Below are 21619 nucleotides of genomic sequence, written 5' to 3'. Positions count from 1 at the left end.
TTTTACCAACTGATCCATAGATAACACAATAACCTTGGAGGCTGTGTTTGAAAAGGCTTTCTAAAAACCACCTATTAACCCATACAGTTCTGTTGGCAGCTCTCAGCATTTTGGTTGTTTAATATTCATTTATTTCATGTGGATACATTTTGCTAATTGTTACACACCACGTGTGTAATATTTTTTGATGAAGTGGCTCCTGAACCTCTGACACATGTGAACCATTATAACTGATTGTCAGCAATGTTGATCTCTGCCTATAACGGTCACTGCATGCGCTAGTCTGTTTTCTTTATTTGATGTACCAATTCTGTGCCACAGCAGTAATAGGGCAGTTGAAAGTATGTATTTTATGGTTTTTGAGCTTTGGAGAAGTAGATCAGAAACCAGTCATTTGTGTCTCATGACTTACCTCAGCCAACTGTTATGTGCACAATTAGTCATAACATTTTTCTTGGTTCTTTTTTAATGTTTCACTAGAAATGCCTATTGTAAATGAAAGCAGAAATTTCACCCCTGGAAACTTAAAATGAAAATTTAAGATCTTGCATAACCTTATAAAAATATGTGGGGCAGATCATGCCCTCTTAAATATGCGTGTAAGGAGAATCGTTCCTGGCATTTGGGGTAGAATGTATGATTCATGCGAACATTTTTATAATTATTTTTCATATTCTCAGTGTCAAGGAGTCCTTTCTAGTTTTGCTCTCATGGGAGGTTTCTCATGTAAGTTGACTGAAAAATAAATGTGTACCAATGCCTCATTACCCCAAATGTCCCTTTAGAGATAGAAACTGAAGTTGGATGATATTCTTGCAAAATGCAACTGAACTTAATTTCTGTCACTGGGAATGTTGTGCAAGTATAAACCAATGTACCTCTGTTCCCCAAGGCAAAAGTTAGGGGAATAAATATGCCTTCAACATTATAAATGACTGAGGAATGTAGAAAATCACTAATAGCTCCTGACAAAGATTAAGTAAATAAAGGCTGCAGACTCATTGGGAAATTAAGTACAGATTGTGCAGATCACAGTGTACAGATGAAATAAGTTGAAATGATCATTAACAACAATGTTTGAGAAACTAGGATTGTAGGAAAACATCCAAAAAATGGAGTGGAAAATTATAAAACTAATACTCCATATGGGTAAAAAGAGTAATGCAGGCATCTATAGACATTTAAAATTACTTTTACCACTAAGTAAGTGGGCAGTTATTATGAATGAAGGTGAATACATGGAGCATTTAAATAGTTCTAGAGTAGTTTACTGTATACTGTAGAAATCAATATTAATATTCTATTCTGTACATTATCTTGAGACAGATAACTTTCACATGTCAGAGAAAATAAAATGCCTTACCTACAGTTTTCTTACAATCCTACTGGACAATATTGTAAGCATTGTCCATATTAAGAAAAAATGAAGGCATTTTTATTTAAAAAAAAGAAAAAGAAAAAAGAAAAAACTCTGCCCAACTCCTCACAGTTCTGTTCCTCAGCATGGCATCATATGATATGGGACATCCCTTTGCTCAGTTTGGGTCAGCTGTACTGGTTGTGTCCTCTCCTGTCTCCTTGTGCACCCCATTCCCTTTGCTGGCAGGGCAATACCAGAAGCTGTAAAGTCTTTGACTTAGTGTAAACACTGCCCAACAGCTAAAACAACATATTCATCCTAAATCTAAAACATAGCACCACGCCAGCTACCGGGAAGAAAACTCTATCCCAGCTGAAACCAAGACAAGAGTGAATACTTGAATCTGTGTTTTCAAAACAGTCCTGTTCCTACCATTCCTCTAATTACCTGTACTCGCTATTTTTGAATAATGTTGAACAAGTTCAACTTGAACTGAAAATAAGTGTAAGAAGGTCATTTTCAATGTTCTGCAGGTGTTGGAAAAAATATTCTTACAGGCCAAGAGGTATTACCAAATTTTCACCTTAATGCTATGTTTGCTGTTTATTTGTTGTTATTACTGCAGTTACTGGACAATAGATTGCTAAGAATGAACCCTGTGGAAGTGTCATTCAATGCATGAACTGGCAGGTACTCATGACAAATCAGTTGAAGGAGGGTTTTTAAAAAGAGAAAGAAGGAAAACAAAAAAGCTTCTTTCTGTTCTGCTTTTTCACTACCTTAGAAGGGCAGAAGATTCCTGTAAAAGATTGCAATCATTAAAACTGCACTGTAGATAGCATAGTTTACAACTGGCTGGAAAACTTTATGCATTTCTTTATTTATTTTCATGTAAGGAGCTAAATTTAAATGAGAGTTCCTGGAAAAGGTGATGAATAATGTCTGCATTTCAGTTATTTCTCTGCCAAATGTCCTAGCTGTGCTAGTACAGCTCTTAGGGATTATTTATCCACCACTGGCTGTGGCCTGAGACTGCACCATAATCTTAATGTTCTGGGGATAACAAGGCTGTCTGGCCTATGCTTGTATTTCAGGTACTCAAGTCACCACTTTCAAATGGTAAGATGGATTATGCATCTATTCCATACGCTCTGGCTTGCAGGTTTTCATAGAGTGCTGATATACATCACCTGCTCTCAGCACTGACTGCAGTTAATTGGGGAATATGTTATCATCTGGCAGCTTACAGTTTTGCTCCCTTCTTAGGGTCTGGCTTATGTAGTGTCCTTGCTTTCACTTTGCTTTGAATTAAAATAGGAGAAGTTAAATCTGTTTTGGGCAGAGGTGCTACCACTGCTGGCAATTGCTTAGGGAGTTGTTTGCATGTATTTAAAGGAATAATGTGTAAGCCTATGACTGACAGTGTCTTTTTAAGCCTTGTCATAGTTTTCATTATGTAAAAGTATGTTGGGACTCCATTTTGACATTCGTATGACTGGGAACTTAGTTGTATACAGTATCTTTTTATTTCGATGTAGAGATTAATACCTGTTGTGGCTGAGGAATTTGTTGTTTATGGATACCATATTTCCACAGAAATATGAGAACATACCATATATGGTGAGACCTTACAACTTCTCAATAGCTTTAGCTACTGTAAGTCATTGTAGCCCAAATGTTTATTTGTGTTGGCCAGAAGGAAGATTGCTATTGCATATACTGTACAACTTCCCTGTTATCCTTCAGTATTTAAAGGGAGCTTATAAACAAGATGGAGACCACCTTTTACAACATCTGATAGTGCTAGAATAGGGGGAATGGTTTGAAACTAAAAGGGAAATTTAGATTAGGTGTTAGGAGGAAATTCTTTACTCAGGAAGTGATGAGGCACTGGCACAGGCTGCCTAGAGAAGCTGCGGATGCCCCCCATTCCTGGAGTTATTCAAATCCTGGTTGGTTGGGGCCTTGGTCAGCCTAGTGAGTGGCAACCTTGCCCACTCTTTGAAGTCCCTTCCAACCCAAGCTATTCTATGATTCTGTGATCAACACACAGCTCTGAATGTCAGCATCTTTATTTTAGAACCTCATACTGTTTTTCAGATTTCTTGAAAGATTGTCTATATTTCCATGCACTGGTGCAGTGAAATTAATTATGAGGATAACTGGAACTAAAGTGAGCATCGTAGAATGACTTGGGTTAGAAGGGACCTCAAGGACCATCAAGTTCCCACCCCACTGCCACAGGCAGGGCCACCAACCTCTAGATCTGATAATAGAGCAGGTTGCTCAAGGCCCCATCCAACCTGATCATGAACACCTATAGGGGACAGAGCATCCACAGCTTCTCTGGGCGGCTGCCTGTTCTGGCACCTCACCGCCCTCTCCATAAAGAACTTCCCCTGACATCCAGTCTTGAGCTTAAGACATTCTGAAATCTGAGGCAAACACATGCAACTGCTTTTATGTGAAAGTTGTTTACTTTGCCTCACCGGCCACTTTGATCATCAGATAATATTTTTCCTCTTAGGAAGTATTTCTGCCCATTTCCTTAAAAGCTTTTAAAATTTCCAGGTGATCACAGGGAGTCAAGCACAAACAGCAATTGAAAACGGAGAAACTCAGTAACTGCCAATTTTTATTTAATTCCTGTGAACAGATGGTCTCACTGTAGGAATTTGTGCTATCACCTAGACTTTATTAGCCAAAGAACCGAAGAAAATGCAAATAGAGGCAGCCATTTTTCTTTCTTCCTTTTAAGCTGTGATCTTCAAAAGATTAATGTAATTTCCTATGCCTTCTGCAGACACTTTTTAAGGAGTAAATGAATTCTTAGCATAACTCAAAGATAATGTCTCCCTTTTTATACAGAAGTGAAAAATTGGACAAAGTACCAAATAAGCTCACATTTTTCAAGGATTTGAGAAATGCTTTCTGATGAAGAGTTCATAAAACACAGCTGTAGGAGTCAGACAAATGAGGTTTGCTTTTTAACTCTGTATTCTATTTTATTCATATACCAGGCTTGTGGAATCCGATTTTCTTTTCCTCAAGTATTTATGCGTATAATGATTGTAGTATGACAGTATACATCGTTTGTTGTCTCTGTACTTACTGAAAGGAAAGTGTCGCTTTCTGGGTGCTATGAACTCTATGAAACTGTAGCCATATATCATAAAGAAGACCTCTCTTTAATTTTAGGGATGAGCAGTAGGGTTACAGTAATTCCTGCTTTCAAGGTAGTTTACTGCAGGCATTATTAGAGTTGTAGTAGACTTTGCTTTCTAGTCACTGCTTCTTATGCTGCCTCAGAAGCTGCCTCAGGACAAACATCATGCATTCACCTGGCAAAATTTTGTAGCTCTTAATCTGTTTTTGCTTACTGCCTGGATAAACTGGTTGGTTTGTAGTGGAGCATTCCTTACTAAAATCTCTGGATCTGTAATTTTGTTTGCAGTGTTGAAAGACATCATAAAAGTTGCTTTCCTCCTTGGCCTGACATTTTTAGAAAAGGCAATACAAACATCCAGCTTTAAGAAGTTGGAATTACTTAGCAGTATACACTGAGAATAATATGTATTTTTACATGCAAAGGAACTTACGGAATGTCCAGTGTATGTTTTTTTTCCAGATGTCCGTGTAATTTCTGTTTGCTTTTTGGTCTGAAAATACTGGCTGATTTGAGAGATCATCTGAATTCTGTATATAGATAGAAACATGCACAAGAATATAAAGGACTTCTAGAAGTTGTCTAGGCCATCACCCTGCTCACAGCAGGTCTGGTTAGATAAGGTAAGTCAGGGCTGTGTCTGACAGTGTCTTGATTGCCTCCAAGAGCAGAGGTTCTGCAAACGCTTCCAGTATTTGACACAGGGGAAAAAAAAATTTCCTAATATCTCACCAGAATTTCCTGTGTTCGATCTTGTGCCTTCTGACTGTGCATGTCTCAGAGGAGTTTGGCTCCATCTTCTTTGTGCACTCAGATCAGGTAGTTGCAGGCAGCTCTAAGACCTCCCTTAAGTCTTCTGCTCTTAAGGCTGGGAAAAAAATAGGAATATAGTTCTCAGCTTCTCCACTTATGTCATGTGTGCCAAGTTCCTTACCAGGTTGGAGGACCTCTGCTGAAATCACCCCTTTACATCAAATATATTTCCTGTAGTGGGGAGATCAAGGGTTTGTACAGTACTTGAGAAACAGTCTGACAAATGCCAGGTAGAGGGGAAGGACTACATCCCGCGAGCAGCTGGCTGTGCTCTCACTGATATAGTCAAGAATGTGGTTTGCCCTTTTTTGCTGCACGTTTGATCGCTGTTAAGATGACAAACATTATGAATTGGACTAATGGCTTCTACTTTTACAGAAAAGGTCGATGTATGATGGCACCACTTTATTCCTAATTTAAGTAAGAGAAAGTGTGTGGCCAAACATTTTTAAAAGGGAACCTGCATTAACTGATACATTAGCACTCTACCAGTTCATATAACCTTAAGGAAAAAAAGAAGAAACAAGCTGATCAGCATGTTAATTCTGTCAACTATTACAGCATAATTGGCTTGTGCTTTGTGGTTTGCAGAAAGTGGCTGTGCGCTGTCTTCAAATGCTTCCAGATTTAAATATACATATATAATGAGCTTTTAAAAATCTGATGTATATCAGAGTTTTAAAAAGCAAGCAGTTTAAAAGAAAGGTGAGTACTTAAAGTTGTCATGATGGGACTGTAAATGAAGTGTTTCTAATTGATATCACTAAACATTGTCATGATGGTAAGTAGTAAAATTTGTTCACTTAAGCTACTAAACATACAGTAAAGTTTATCATATATCTGATAATAACAACATGATAGTCAGCTGATAGGCTCATGATCTAATACATTTTCACTGTTCCTAAGTTCTCTGTTTTTACTTAAAGGAGAGTTCCTTACTGAGGAAGGTAAGTCATTTTACATTGTTTTCAAGAAATGCACAAGTGTGCTATTCTTGCATTCTATGGTCTGTGTAGACTTTCCAGGTTATGGTAGTCATAGCAGCCTTTTCAAGGCCAGCTATCAGAATCTGAGTCAACACATAGACTTACCAAACCTGCCTGTGCCCAGAAGTCCCCTTCAGTGAGTTGGTTTGGGATTGAGTTCTCACATTGGCCGTCATGTGAGACGTGGACATAAGACAGGTAGTCAACTAGTTGGAACTTAGAGCAACATCCAAGGTCCTAGCAAGTGTGTACAAGCAGAAGAATATTTAAAAATCTGAATTCTAAATCAGAAGCTATCTAGCATAAAATCTGCTTATGCAGAAGTAGAATAAGAACAAACAGTTGTTACTAGTTTATTTATTGCAATTATCTGGTGTGAAATCTGTTGAGAAGCTATGATGCGTAATGTTGAGAAGTTTGAAAAAATTTTTGCTTTTGTAGGACTGTTTGATTGGTGCATAAAAATTATATGTGAACTTCAGATGGTTAATGTGACAAGGTCTCCTTCTGTTGAATATTTGCAAGCAAATTATAAGTTAACATCTATGGAGCAGAGTGCAAATTATATTGAAATACCATCAAGAACACTTTGGACAAAATTTTCACTACAAATAACTATGAATAACAGATGCATTACTGTTAACAATGTGGCAAAATGAAACACAAACTTCTTCAGTTCTTTTCAGAGCTAGTTGTATAGTTATATAGAACTTTGTGTGAGATAGCAAGCTAAGACTGAAGTTAACAGAAAGTTCTGAGGATTAAATAACTTTGTAGACATTTTGGTATATCAAGGTAAAAGATATATCTGAAAGAGGTCTGTGACGTTTCCTCACGTGGATAAGCAGAATTGAGTTTGTCAATGTTCTGTCTTTGTGGTTTCAGTAACTAGATAAGAAAGCCAGCTCTGAAGTGGCATGATGTAACTATTCAGGAGAATTCATTTCACATGGAAATGTGGAGTTTTGTTTAGAAGGCCTGCAGCTCATTCGTATCATGTTCAAGTTGGAAAAAAAATAAAAAATGTTTCCAGGCCTACTTCTTCGAAAACACTTCATTTTCAGAAACAGAGAAATGAGTTAGAAATGGATTTTTCCATCATGAAAATGCAGGTGCAGTGTTCTTAGCAGAGGATGCTGAGTTGGTGGTACTGTAGGTGGTCATGGTTCAATGGTTGAATGTTTCAATATTGTCTTCTGTGCAGCTCTGGATGAATGTTTTTTGATTGTTTCAGGATAAAAATCAGTTTTCCTGTCTGTGTTTTCCTGTTTTGTTGCACAGAACGTAACAGTAATTTCTGTTATGTCATTGTTGAGGCACACTGAGTGCCATATGCTCTTTGACACGGTAGTGTAATGTTTTGTGATCACTAGAAATTCAGCAGAAGAATCTGAGGAACAGAGTTAGATCCAAGTAGTTCAACATTTCCACAACATTCTCAAGGATTTTTAGATCTGAACTGCTGAGTTTGGTTACTGAGGTAAGTTAATGTAGAGGTGATGTCATGCCAAACAGTAATATATTCTCAGCATTCCTCATTTGGATATTGTTCATTTTGTATTCTGGTTTCACTGTTCATAACCACAGGCAAAAATATTCATTGTGGAGGAAGCTCTGTGAGTGACATGTGTAAAATATTGTGAAGTGGCTGAAACTGTCACTCTCTGAAAAATAAATCCTCTTCTTGCTGCTTTCAGAAAGATAGTGAAATCTGGGATCAAGTGTGTGATAGGTGTTCATTACAATGAGAGGGATACCATCCTATTACACAATCAGTATACTGTAATAACAGTATGTAGCAGGCATAATGCTCACACATAATCATTACCTAATACCTCGTTTATTGATAACACAAAACTGCCGAGTAGAAAGACATAGGTTTATCTTCCATTTAACAGCACAGATTGACACAATGAGGACATGTCTGGGACTTTCTTACTGTTCAAGTTCTTTCTGCTCACTATTAAAGCAGATCTCTCTGCTTCTCTTGCCTGTTCCCTTGCTTCTTCCTTTCCACACAGGAAGTTGGAACCTCCCTTAGGTCATTAAGAACAGTAAGAACTGTTTTTCAGATAGCTTTTATGTGCAAATTCATCCCTTTGTTAGAACTGAGAAGCTACAATCTTTCTTAGCATTTTTTTGTCTTTTTTGTAACGCCCATTGTAACACAACTTATAGGTGTGTTACAACCTAACATATAGGCATTACAACCAAAATTAATACATTTTTGTTTATATAATACATTTCTGGTTTGTGTAATTCTCCTCAGAAGAATCAGATTAAATCTGAGGCTGTCCAGCAGGTTTGCTCTGTCATGTTATGTATTGTATCTCTTGTAAGGCATCTCTCAGTAGTTCTTCAAGTTCACAGTAACTAAGGTATTGTTGTATGGGATAATACGTAATTAATTCAGTGCATGAGCCTAACTTGTTTAACTTAATGAGCAGAATAGCTGTTCCTGAGTGCTGGCTTCTTAGTTCACTGTCTACAAACAGGAGAAAAAGCTGCTGCCCAGGAAAAGTAGAATTGCTGTTACGCAACATGGAGACTGCTTCAAGTAGGATGCCCAGATGTAGCACATTGCGTACATAATCTCAGAATCCAGGAGCACTAGATAGTGTAATACAAATTCCCTTTATCTCATGGGGCATGTGTGGACATGGCAGTGCTGTGCAAAGGGATTGGAAGAGACAGAAAATGCAGTTGTGGAAAAGAGTAGAGAAGAGAGGAGAGCTTTGGGGCACCTCTTTCTTTGCAGGCAACTGTTCTATGCCTTCTCCAGATAGGAGAGATTTAAGAGCTGTTGCACTATCGCATTAAAAGCACAGAGTGATTCCTTCACTGCTTCTTCAGTCTGTATGTTAATATCTCCAACATCGATTGGTGTCCAGTGTCAATTAATATGTCTGACAGGAGAGAAGCCGGAGTGAGTAGATGATAAAAGCATGAGTCAGAAAATAAAAAGTTGTGATGTTGTTTTTTCTTACCCATCAAGCAAAGCTGGAAAAATGGCAGATCTTTACAAGCAGCCTCTTTCTGTTCTTTTGGGTGATTGGAAGATGACTGAAAGGCTGTTTCAGTCTCAGTGGGCTAGGAAATCATTGCAGTCATTTTGGCAAAGGCAACTTCACAGTCACCCTTAGTGGGTTCTCTGTAGGAAATTACTGTTGTTTTTCTTCTCATTTCACTTGTGTTTGTTTTTTGTTTTGTTTTGTTCCCCGATTATACACTAAGGAATCTTTTCTTAAATAGTACATAACCTTTATTCACAAATGCTTTATTTCATTAAGTTTTTACCATAAGAATGCGCAGACAGGATTTTGAGTGGTCTTTATCTGCTTGATTCTTTTCAGCTTCTCAACAAAAATGTTGCAGTCATGCTTCCAAGATCTATATTACTTTATTCAATGTCTTCTGGTTCTTTTACTAAGATTTGCAGATCTGTATTGCTCCATGTTCTATATGTATGAAAAATAATATATAATCAGGAAAATGAAACTGTTTAAATACAAAAAAGTGTGCCTCTGATCACTATCCTCCCTCTTCTGCTCACTGTTGTGGCATTCACTAACACTTCACCAACTTCACTACTTGAACGGTGCAGCTGATCTGTTCTCTGCACAGGAACTGACTGCTTATTCAGAATGACAACCAAAGTGATTTTGTTTGCTCAGACCCTATTGCTTATTTTGTTTAACTTTGGCCTGTGAAGGTAAACTGACACAAGCCAGCATACCAAGGAAAACAGCGGAATTTCTCTTAAAATCTAATATAGTGAATTGGGGAACAAATGAATTGTGCCCATTCTGTACAGTGTTCAGTGAAAGGGACTCACAAATGTTGATGTTTCTGTAGGATATGATTCTTTTTTGCTGTGTTGTGTTCCTCACCACTTCCTAGGATCCCCCTGGAGATAATTAGATATCATGCTGAAACTCTTTCACACAAACTGTGTTTTGAAGAAAGGAAGCAGCTGGATGAGAATGTATCTGTTGCTGAGGTTGAACAGTCAGCCTGTGCCCTTGAACAAAGCCCCGGTCTCAAAGGACTTTCTACTGAAATATATGAATAGCTCCAGTATATTTTGGAAAATTCCCTAACTATAAGTTGAATGAATCATCCACATCAATTTGATATGTGCTGCTAGCTCGGTTAATGATAGGAATCATGGAAGTTGTGTCTCCTACAGAGCCCTTTCATTATATATACTCAGTCTCAGAATAGACACTAAATTACTTTCCAAAATGTAATTCTGAACAATTCTTTCCCTTTTTGTTCATCAAGACCAAACTGCTTTCACGTATAAAGGACATGATTTGCACGTTAGAACGTGTGCGTAATAGCGCACCATATGCTATATTCAGTATAGAATCTGTTTTATTGTCTGAACATTGAAATGGCTTTTCATTGTGAGTTATCATGGCATGGGAACAAAGAAATAAACTTGTCTTGGTGTATTAAAATTCATCTTTTCCTTGAACACGATACAATTGAAGAGAATGGTAATGTACTGAATATGCTTATATATGGAATCTGAAATAGTGGTTCTGAGATATAAATAATCTGACATTTAAGAAGGAGGCAGAAACTTCAGGTTTGTCCTTACCCGTATTACTGAGCTTCCATTGTTTTGAATAGAAGGTATGCTTGCATAAATCTGAATTTGTTATGATCATGACCTGCTGTTTACTCAAATTTGTAAGTATTCTTTCACATACCGAGGAAAAAATTGCATTCAGTAATTCTTCACCTCATCTTTCTCTACTGAACATGAGAGGTATCATATGAGTGTGTTGTAGTCCACTGATCCCATCCAACCTGCTCTACCCTGTGGTGTGAGCCCTGCTTAGTGGATTGTTGTGTTTCAAAGACCTGTTACTGGTGATGAAGAACAGATGAACACAGGGCAGCATTTCAAGCATCCATGTTTTGTTTCCTGTCCCTATCAGATGGCAACATGTGCCGATTGACCATGGCCTCCAGCAGGTGTCCAGGGTTTCAGCTTCATATCTTTAGTTCTGTAGCAAACAAACACATTGTTCAGCAGTCAGATTCCTCTAGAAGTAAGATAAATCTATGTGGGATATAAAGAATAGTTTAGCATTATTACAGCTAGTTCCATAATTATCACAAACAGTGGCAGTTAGATACCTGTTTCATTGCAGCTTCCGGACAGGTGGGGAAATTGTCCAGATCTAACTTTCTGTTCTTTATGAGAGCAAAAACGAAAGATGGTTTTCGGATTTATTTGGTGTGTATTAGGAGACACAACACTGAGGATGGCCGTGTTACCAGTTGTATCTTGATAAACTTGCCTGTGCTCACAGGTCATCAAAGTCCTATGGGAGCTGCAGCTATAAGAATGTGTACCAGTTCTATGTCCCTCACTTTATTTCAAACTATACCCTAAAGATGTAGTAATGTGTTCTTATATGTATGTTCTGGATTGACTAAAACAAATAGATACCCTCAGAAGATTTCATGTAACCCATTCTCAAATACCAGAACTCACATCTCTCCTCCATTCCGAATTTTGGGACCTGACACTTTACCTGGCACATTTTGCATTCGCTTTCCAGATCACGTGAATGGTCACTGTACAAGTCCAACATCCCAGAGCTGCAGTTCAGGAAAACGACTTTCCAGCGCGGACGTCTCAAAAGCAAATCGCCGAGGGCCTGGGAGACCCCCCTTTAGAAAAGCACAGTCTGCAGCCTGCATGGAGATTTCCCTCCCAGTCACCACAGAAGGTGGGTGGCAGTCGCTGTTGTGATGGGGTATCTGTGAATTTCTCACCAGGTGTGAAAGTAAACTTAGCGTGATCCTTGTCCAACTCATTGCCCAGAACTGCTGCCTTCATCTGACTGTTTAGAATTAGAACAACCCCTGTGTGTTACTGTTGTTACTAACCAGCCTGCTCTTGAGCTCTGTGCTGCCTAGGGATGTGGTATGCTGAACCTTGACAAACTCTTATAGTTGTCCCCTCGCCTGTTTGGGTCCAGTGCTTTGTTACGAAAAAGCAGTTGTTCATAGCAGCCTATGTAGAGTTATTGTGACAGCTAGAAAAACTGAAGTTTCAAACCCTCATTGCCACTTACTTTTCAGCTCTGAAACTGAGTGAGTTCAGGCTTTGCACATATTTATTTACTTACTGGTACTAGAGGCTGTATAGAATTCCACAATTCCTAGCCAGTGTTTACTGTAAAGTTATAGTCCATGTTCTGATCCATTCACATAACGAGCTTCTAGCATTGGTATTTGAAAAAACAGTCTGCAGATCATGAACTACCTGAGTGCAGAGACTCAGTAGACCACTTACAGCAATGCACTGTGCTTAAAACTTAGAGTAAGCCCATTTTAATTTGACGTCTGGAGCACAGGCATTCTTTATAACTGGAGCCAGTACTCCCCAGTTTTAATTGTTATTAATGGAGATACAGCAAGGGGTAATAAATCACTTAGCGTGTCTGATTTAAAATGCAAATTGTTGCAAATGCCTTTGTTACTAGCTGCAAATTTTTGCAGGTTTTTTTGCAGTTTTTTCGTTTTCTTTATGACAACAAAAATAGCTTTATATTTTGCCTTCTTATAACTGTGGGGATCACAAAACAGAATCAAAATGTGCAAGACTCAGTAAGAAAACATCCTTATTTGACACAGAGAGTTCCAAGATTATGTTCTTGACTGGAACAGAGCTGCTATCCCATAGGCTGTTGTGATGACATATAGCGTCTCCTTGTGTTTGATACAAGAATACCATTTGCCTACATTGATCCACAGGACATAAGGCATGGTCAGATGGTCTCTGAAAAGCAGCTGCATTCACTGAATGTGTTACCCTCTTTCAGCTGTGTCATTAGGTTTGTAGCAGAAATCATCTCCCATTGCCACAGGCTATCCCACCAAAACAGATAGAGGTGAAATATGGATCATTTGTGCTGTCCTTTTCTACTTAAGTACAGAAACACTTAGCTTAAATAGCTTTCTATATTGGTTTTACACTGTCCAAATGCCTTTTCACTAAAGCAGAGAAATGCCCACATGATCTATATTTACACAACGGGTGTTAATCTTCTGCAGAGGAAAAGGGACAAGAACTTGACAATAGTGACATTTTAACTGAAACTGCTGTTCCTTTAGGGACCATGCAGTTGTTGTCTTAGATTGTGAGTAGAACTAAACTGATTTCACATGCCTAAACATTATCTCAATGAACTTCTTGTAATTATAACAAAATTATACTTTGAAACGATGCCAGAGTATCTGTAGTGTAGGCCTGGCCTCTATGAGGATGTTACAGTATTTTGGAGTCATCAAAAATGAAGCCATAGGCTGGAGAGCACAAATGTCTAATCATGCTGTAGGCATCATATAAACTAAGATAAAGTGCAGTCTTTGAGCAATTAGTTATGAGGAGCAATCCAAAATACAGAGTAAACCTATAAATTTCAATCTTAACTTGGATTGACTAATGACTGTATGTAGGGCATTGTACTAAAGCAGATTTATAGAGCTCTGAGGTGTTTAAAAATTCCTTTGCTTAAAGGCAGTTTTCATCTTTGTAGTCAGCATTTTTTCCTCCATCTTAGTTATTGATTATCATAGCTCTCATCTATCTCTCTTTATGCACCACACAAATATGGTAAGTACCACTGTCTTACTATAATTCATCATGGAAAATGCATCACTGCCACAATAGTTTCAATTTCTTTGTGTTTTTCTTCATCTTATGTAGTACTGAACTTTTCTGCAATCCTTATATGCAGATACTGCTGCAGTATTAACACTACTTTTAAATAATTTGGCCATGATACCACTGAACTCTTTTATGCTTCTTCTTTTCCTTCTCCCCTACATCTTCCAATAGTAGGGTCGCGGGCAGGCAGAAGAGGGAACCTACAATCCCCTAATTCTAGGGGGTTCCTCTAATCCTTTCCCTTCCAGTAACAGCAAGTCACACCCTTCTGAAGTGGTCCAATGGCTGCTATACCATTCACACTCAGTTTAGGAAGAAAAGTGGTATTACTACAAGTATGCTAAACATACTGTTTTATGAAATACAACAATTTTGCAGACACTTTTGATTGCATGGTGATGCTTTTTACTTAATCCCTATGATGAAAGACTCAGTTTCTACTTTTCATCACTAATTATAATACCTATCAAGTTTAACATGAAAGTATACCTCATTCTAGAGTGTTGTGTAACTTCCTTTCAGGTACATAAAGTAAATTAATGTAAGTGACTTAAAAAAATAAAATAATCCTATTTAAACACATCAATGGTGTCATTGAAATAGTATTACAGTTTTCAGTGAGATTAGTGAAACGACTATGATATAGTTCCTCCTGCTGCAAGAAAGAGCCAAACAGAATCTTCAGAGTAATTTATACTAACATGTAATATGTTAGACCGTTGTTTGAGTTTTTCCTTGGATGTGTGGTTTGTATGTACTAGCATACATACAAGTTACTTTTCGGGAGGTTTACATACTAAAATAATTTTCTAATGGTATGTATTCTCTTCATAAAAAGAATCCATATGTCCAACTGGGATGACTGACATTCAGTCATACTTTATGCAACTTAGAATTCTCGACTCGCTGTGACTTGCTATGGTCTGCTTTATTTCTGAAGGTTTTTATGTTAAATAGTATGATAGAAAGTGATATGATGCTTGAAGGATTCTTGGGTTAGAAGTCAGGAGAAGGGTGAGGGAGAAGGAAGACGAAAAGTTAAGAGATTTGAGAAATATTATACCGAGCTCTGGGCTCAGTATATACCCAGCTCTGGGCTCCAACTAGCACCCTGTTTTGACTGCAGATATCTTCGCAGGAGCACGGAAACAGGGACTGTATTAATCTTTTGCTTGCTTTCTTTGGGGAATATTTGCACTCCTCCATGACTTGCCTTCTGTTCTGTTGCACAGACCCAACCCGGTTCATCTCAGACCAAGAACTAATACTACGTAGTCATTAAAGAGATTAAAACTTCCATCTAGAACAGCAGAAGTACTGCTTATGAATTACAGTATAGGTGAGCAGGCCCCAAACATCTGTTATTTTTCACATAGAAAAATTAAACCTCTATTTCAATCAAATTTTAATTGTCATTTTAGATGAAAGAAAACAGTGAAGTTAAAGAATAAAAATAGAATTGCTGTGGGAGGGAAATTAGTGTGGTTGTCCTTGTATAGCTGGCTGAGTATGTGCATTTGCTGTCACAGACCCCTGTTTGCTTTACTAAAATGTAAAGAATTAGTGTTTCAGATTTGGAATTTCTCAGTTACTGCCTTTTTCAAATGTTTTTCTTTTTAAAGCCAGTTTGCCATCTCCAAAAGATTCTCTCTGTCATGACTTACTAGCTGCCCTCAAGATCACGTGCTGGCAGACTCTGCTGCTTCTTTTCCCCCTTCATTACCTGCATTCATACACAAACTGGGGCATTCTGTATATGTCTAAATGTAGTATATCATTCATCTTAGGAATGAAGTAGAGACAGGGTAGAGTTTTTGTGTTGAAGAATTGTATTTGGAAAACTATTTTCTCCAACCATAAGTGATACATAAATATATGTATCTTCCCATATATGTCTTCCCATTTTTTAGTTATTCTTCCTCACTATGTAGTTATTAGCTAGCCAGTTTCATCACCCTGGCTAGATCTTAGTGCTACAAACTTACCTCCGAATAAGAAACTTCAGAAGGATTTAATGTGCATTTTAATTTTCTTGGAATGCTAAGAGGAGACTGTGAAATTGCTTCATATTTCTTTAAAATAATTCAGTTTCAGTATCACTTCAACTTTTGGATAACTTGTTTGATTATACATAGTCAAAATTTGACATAGAGTTCTTGAGTTGAGATGTCACTAAGAGCTGGCAGAAACAAACCATTGAAGAATTATTTAGCTATTAACTCTAATAACCTCATCAAATATTCTATGACAAGTACAATACAATTTTCATTATAATGGATCTAGTATACTTCTAGACCTGAAGTATTTCTTCAGTATTTGCATATAAAATGACTAAAATGATTCTGGGAATAAGCTGTTTTGTCTCTTGCCTGATTTTGTCCAATCTGCTTTAGACACTGATAGTATCTATATACTACATACATTATTTTTTTTTTACTATTCAAGGGTATTTGTGAGGATTAGCATATGAAGTTTTGTGTACAGTGTGAAAGAGGTTAATGGATTTTTTCCTGCTGGATTTTGGCCTAGATTTTAGGCTTTTAGGGTGCTAAGTATTTTCTTTGAACTTCGTTGCAGTTTGGTTGCTTTTAGGTTCAGCTAATTCTACAGTGATTTTCTGTGCACGTATGTTGGCCTATTACATTGGTCTGTTTCTATAACAAAGCTTCCAACCTCTTAAGACCTGTCTGGGCCTTAATCAATATTTGTATGTGAATACATGTGTGAAAACACAGAGAACTGCTGACATTTGGCCTTGTAAGTCCAGTAAGATGTAGTCAATCTTGGAAATAAGTGGTTATTTTATATGAAGTCCACGACTTGAGGAACTGAACTCCACTGATGTGTACTGCATATTTCCCATGTAACTTCTATCAAATTGTTGACAGTTCTCTTGTCAGTTATGGTTATACTATTACACCATCTGCAAAAGTGCTTTGTGCATCTCACCTCATTGGATTTCTGGATGAATGACTAAATGGGACCCTTTGGTTTTCTTCCATTTTTAGGGTGGGGAGCAGTGAGAAGAGGGAGGTTCTCTGTTTTTATCACTACCCTCTTTTTTTCTTGAGTCTGAAGCCCATGTGTGAATGTGAACTGATGAGAACCTCAAATTGCAGTCTTCAAAGGTCATGGTTCCCGGGCTTCCAAGGAACAGAATAGAGAAACAACCAGGTTGCTTGATCTAGAAAAGCATTGAATGAACAGCACAAATTGATTTAGGGGACTGCACAGACAGAGGGAATAAACTGCTGAGAGAAAGGCAGAATGTAATGGACATAAAGAACAAAGTCAGGTGCACAGCTCTGCAGGGACAGTAGGTGATCCATTTTGATCACAAGGATAGTTGACTGCAGAAATGGATCCTCTGAGGAGGCTAGTGCATCTCTGGCCAGTATTTAGAACAATTCCACTGCATATTCTTTGTCACTGCTCATGATATTAGAGAGTAGATGACTTCTGGTAAACTTCCTTAACATCTAAATAAACAGACATTTAGCTGGTCCACTGGGCATGATACAGCTGTCATGGAACCATTCTTCACGAAGCCCCTAAGGACCATGGTTTTTCAAAGCTAAGCTTTCGCAGCAGGTTGAAAAGCAATTGACTGGAGATTTTTTTCTTTATCAGTGAAGGAATTATGGTGCTTGTTCTGCTTGTGAGTCATTTTAATTCTGTTAGCATTTGAAGTTACTTTGCGTATCTGTACCTAGTAGCAATGCTAATCGTATAATAGGAAGTGGCTTAGGGGTACTCTGGGAGCCACAGTCTCCACTAGCTGCTGTGTTTGTCACTATCCTATTTATTGTCTGTGCAGAGAAGCAGATAAGAAAGTTGCACGTGGGACCTGTTCAAAATCCATAAAGTATGTTCTTTGCTATAGAATGTTTTACTCAAAAATTGTTTCCAGAAGTGTGCTGTCCATAGTCTTACATTCATTTTCATTTATGGTGGAGATCAGAGTGTGCGTGCTTTTACTGTAGATAAAGTAAAAATCCTCTCTTTCCTTGCTTCCTCTTAGAAAGCAGATACAGGAAGATTTTAAGGGCGAGCAAGGGGAAAAATCCAGTCTGCCTGTGGTGCCGAAACATTAAAAACAGTGACAACCGAACTTGGGAGTAATTGAACAATTCAGCCCACCTAGTGCGAATCATCCCTTCAGGATTCAGTCAGAGAGATTGTTCTTCTGAGACTGGATGTCCTACCTAAATGAATGGGGCATGCCACTTGGCCAAGAGGTCTACATTAGAACTTCCAAGTACATGCATAAGAAGTAGATCATTAGGGCATGAGCCTAGTTTCTAGACACTACCAATGGTGTTTAAGTGTAGCTTTCTGTAATACCTTTGTGTTTGTTACTGGGCCCACTACAAATAAAAAGTTGGACCAGAAGGGACAGAAGCCTTAGGATCACCTTTCTAGCTGAGTACTGGTAACTGTTAGGCCAAATTAAAGCTTTGCTTCATGCCTAAAGGTGGCTTGTCTTCCAGAATGCTCATGATACCTAGTGGCCACAGATGCAGTAGGCATGGACGCAGCCAGTTCTCTCAGGCTGATTTGTTGCTCTAGCTTTTTGCCAAGCACTACAATCACTAGGCTGCAGAAAGCCACTGGGGCTGTCATCTTAATCTCCAGATCTAACCTCAGGAGTTTCAGTGTTGTTTAAATCCTGGTCACAGTGAGCCTTCCCTATGTCCCTGGACAAAGCAGTGAGGAATGGCTGTCTAGAAACTGAGCTGCCTTATGAAAGAACGTCTCATGACCAGGAAAGGCCTGGGAAGAAAGAGTGAGTGCATGCATACAGATGTGAGGCTGTTGCCCACATTTCAACTCTGCTGGACTAGACTGAGTTCATGTTTGTTTGTCATCCTTCCTGGGAGTATGTTTTCTGTGGGGTTCTGTTAGGGTCTGCTAGTTTTCTTACAGGAATCCACAAATTTTCCATGTTTTTAAAACTACCGAGTGCAAGAAGGCTTTGTTTTTCTTATACTCACTGAACATCCAGTCAGTTTTAATTTAGATGATTATTTGATTCCAATTTAAGCTGATCTTGTGCTGTACTGAGATCACGTTGAATTTGGAGGACAGGTTTTGCACTAAATGCTCAACTTTACCATTTCTATATCTGACATAGCTTTTGAAACAGTGAAACACACAGGAAGTGGAACACATCCTTCAGATGGTTCCTGGTACTTCTCTGACGGAATGGAGTAGGTGTGGGGCTGTTGTACATGGAGAACAAGGGAAGAACATTCATACAAATATCCTAGACTTCTTACATTCTTACATTATAATAGCTATACCAATATTTTTTCATAAACGAAGTTTTTCCAACTACAGTTCAGTTGCACAAACAGGGAATCTATTGGAAGAAAAAAAGAAAGCTTGCTTCATTACAACTATTTTGACTCCTTTATTGAATGAACATAATGTTTTTCTTCTATTGTGCTTTTTGTCTTCTTGTTCTTGGGTGCTTCCACATATGAAAGTTGTGGAACATATTCTTTCTTCCCAGACCATCAATGTTATCAAGAGATGCTTCAGCAGAAAGGATATTTTAGACAGGGTGTTAAGTTACAGGAATTGTGATTTCTTTGATTAAAATATATAGTCAAACTTAAAATCTAAATTCAAATTGAGCTGTTAGTATTCCAAATAGGAAGACTGTCTGCTTGTGTAAGTAAAGGGAGGTAATTTATGTAATCAAATATGAAATCTTGGTAGACATGATTTACTGTAGAGATCTCTAGCGTTTCTGTCTTTCCATCACAATACTTACTTGTCCTTCATCTTCAGTTTGGAAAACAGTTTTGCTCTCCCAGCTCCCCCCAGGTTTTTAAAATGTGCAGAACTAAAAGCTAAGCCTGAACTGTTCTGTGTTCTAGAAGTATCAAAGTTAAGTTCGAAGTCTGGTGACTTGAATCTGTTTTCACTTCCAGGCCTTTATTTGCTATTGTTTACATCAGTCCTGTGTCAGTATGATTCTGTGAAACCACGCACTGAAGTTGCACTGTTATTACTGTAGAAACTTCAGGATAGTACTATATTTCAGAACTTCTTCAACAGTGGAAGGGTGCAGTGAAGCATCCCTCAGGTGTGAGCTTTGTGTAAGCAGAGGCATTCACCCTGCTCTGAATACTCTGCAAGCAATATATTCACATGCTTTTTGACATGGTTTTAGGGCAGCTTGTTCGAACAGATCGAGTAGAAAATGATTCACAGTACGAGTCTAGACTGTTGCATTGTTTGTGCCTAAGATAACTTCTGCTGCTTTCTAGTGAATCGCTTTAATGTGGAATGCGGCTTCAGAGTGATGCTATTAAAATGTGTTTGGAGATGTTGTTAGCCAAGTAACTGTGCAGTGTTCTTCAGCGTGTGAAAGCCCCACAGTGTTACCTCCTGCCCCTTTCTTCTCTGTGTTGCTGAAGCATTGCTGTCTGTAATATGGCTCAGTCTCTGTCTGTATGATGTTACTGTGTGCAAATTCACATTTGAAATGTAATTCCTTTACTGTATGTTTGCACCGACATCCAGGGCTTTGCATGCTTTCCTGACTCAGTAATTTAAAAAGTGACATTTCTCTAAAGCCATGAAGGTAGTCATCCTTAAACTGTCAAATGGTTTAACATCTTCATTACCTTCTGTTAAATCTGCTATTTGAAATGTAAACTTTTTGAGATCTCCAAGTGAGGAGAATTTAAGCCAATTAAATTTGTTTCCAGAATATATCAATTTCCATATATAGAAAGAAGGTTGATTTTTGTATATGTCCTACAAGCAGATCAGTTACTGAGAGTGTTATTTGCATCAGGAGAAAACCTATAAGTGGAATCCGAAACTCTGACAGCTCATTGAATGCAAAACTCTCCAGTAATGAATGTAAGCATTTACAGTGACAGTATTGATCTTTGTCACTGGTAGTTTTCTTTCACTCCTCACAACAAGGGATCCTTCTGTTTTCATGATTCCTAACTGCAAACTAGCCCTTACCTTGTTAATTTAAAATAGCCATGAAGACAATTTCTTGGATATGCTTATATATGAGGATGTGTTCCCCTTACAGAGCTTTGGCTGCAGCTGAGAATAAAGCAGTTAGAACGTTCCCCTGAAGAGCACACATCAGTGGCATAAGTGATGTTAGTGACCCCTCTCTTTTTTCTTTTGATTCCGTGGGAAATTACAGAAATTCTGGTGCTATTTCCACTAAACAAAAGGCAAAAGAGTTGAAAGATATGGAATCATTTACTCAGATGGTGTTTTAAGTTCCCTGAAGCCCCCTAGGCCCTCAATCCCATCTTCTGCCAGACACCAATGCGCTGCAGCAGGACCGCTCTGTCACGCAAGGAAGGAGCTAGGTCAGTCACTGCTCAGGGCTGCTTTCATAGGAATGTCATGATGACGATTGGCTCAATTGTTCTTGTCCTTTTGCAATGCACACGATTTTGTGGCAGTAGGTTACATTTCCAGACGGGCAGTGCTTCAGCAATTACACGGAGTCAGTTCATTCTCACATGACGAGCGTCACTTTACTGCTCACACATGGATGAACAAAGGTAAGACTCAAAAACGCTGGCTCCATTTTTATCCTACCATGTCAG

The 21619-nt window shown here is 38.3% G+C and overlaps 1 protein-coding gene across 9 annotated transcripts in view; it reads left to right on the top strand.

Annotated features, from left to right (window-relative positions):
- Window positions 1–21619, top strand: part of STXBP5L (syntaxin binding protein 5 like) — a 158498-nt gene that overhangs the window by 124304 nt on the left and 12575 nt on the right. For 6 of the 9 annotated variants that reach the window (XM_032447298.1, XM_032447294.1, XM_015874617.2 and 3 more), the window contains 2 exons: window positions 11905–12075; window positions 21476–21574. In XM_032447298.1, the coding sequence (XP_032303189.1) occupies window positions 11905–12075; window positions 21476–21574 (270 nt within the window). The remainder of the gene's footprint in view (window positions 1–11904; window positions 12076–21475; window positions 21575–21619) is intronic. The other 3 variants (XM_015874624.2, XM_015874608.2, XM_032447299.1) reach the window with 1 other exon arrangement.

The sequence above is a fragment of the Coturnix japonica genome, chromosome 1 (assembly GCF_001577835.2).
Source record: "Coturnix japonica isolate 7356 chromosome 1, Coturnix japonica 2.1, whole genome shotgun sequence".
NCBI classification, from domain to species: Eukaryota; Metazoa; Chordata; class Aves; order Galliformes; family Phasianidae; genus Coturnix; species Coturnix japonica.
Note: the sequence above shows the minus strand (reverse complement) of the source record. Positions and strands in the feature narration are given on the sequence as shown.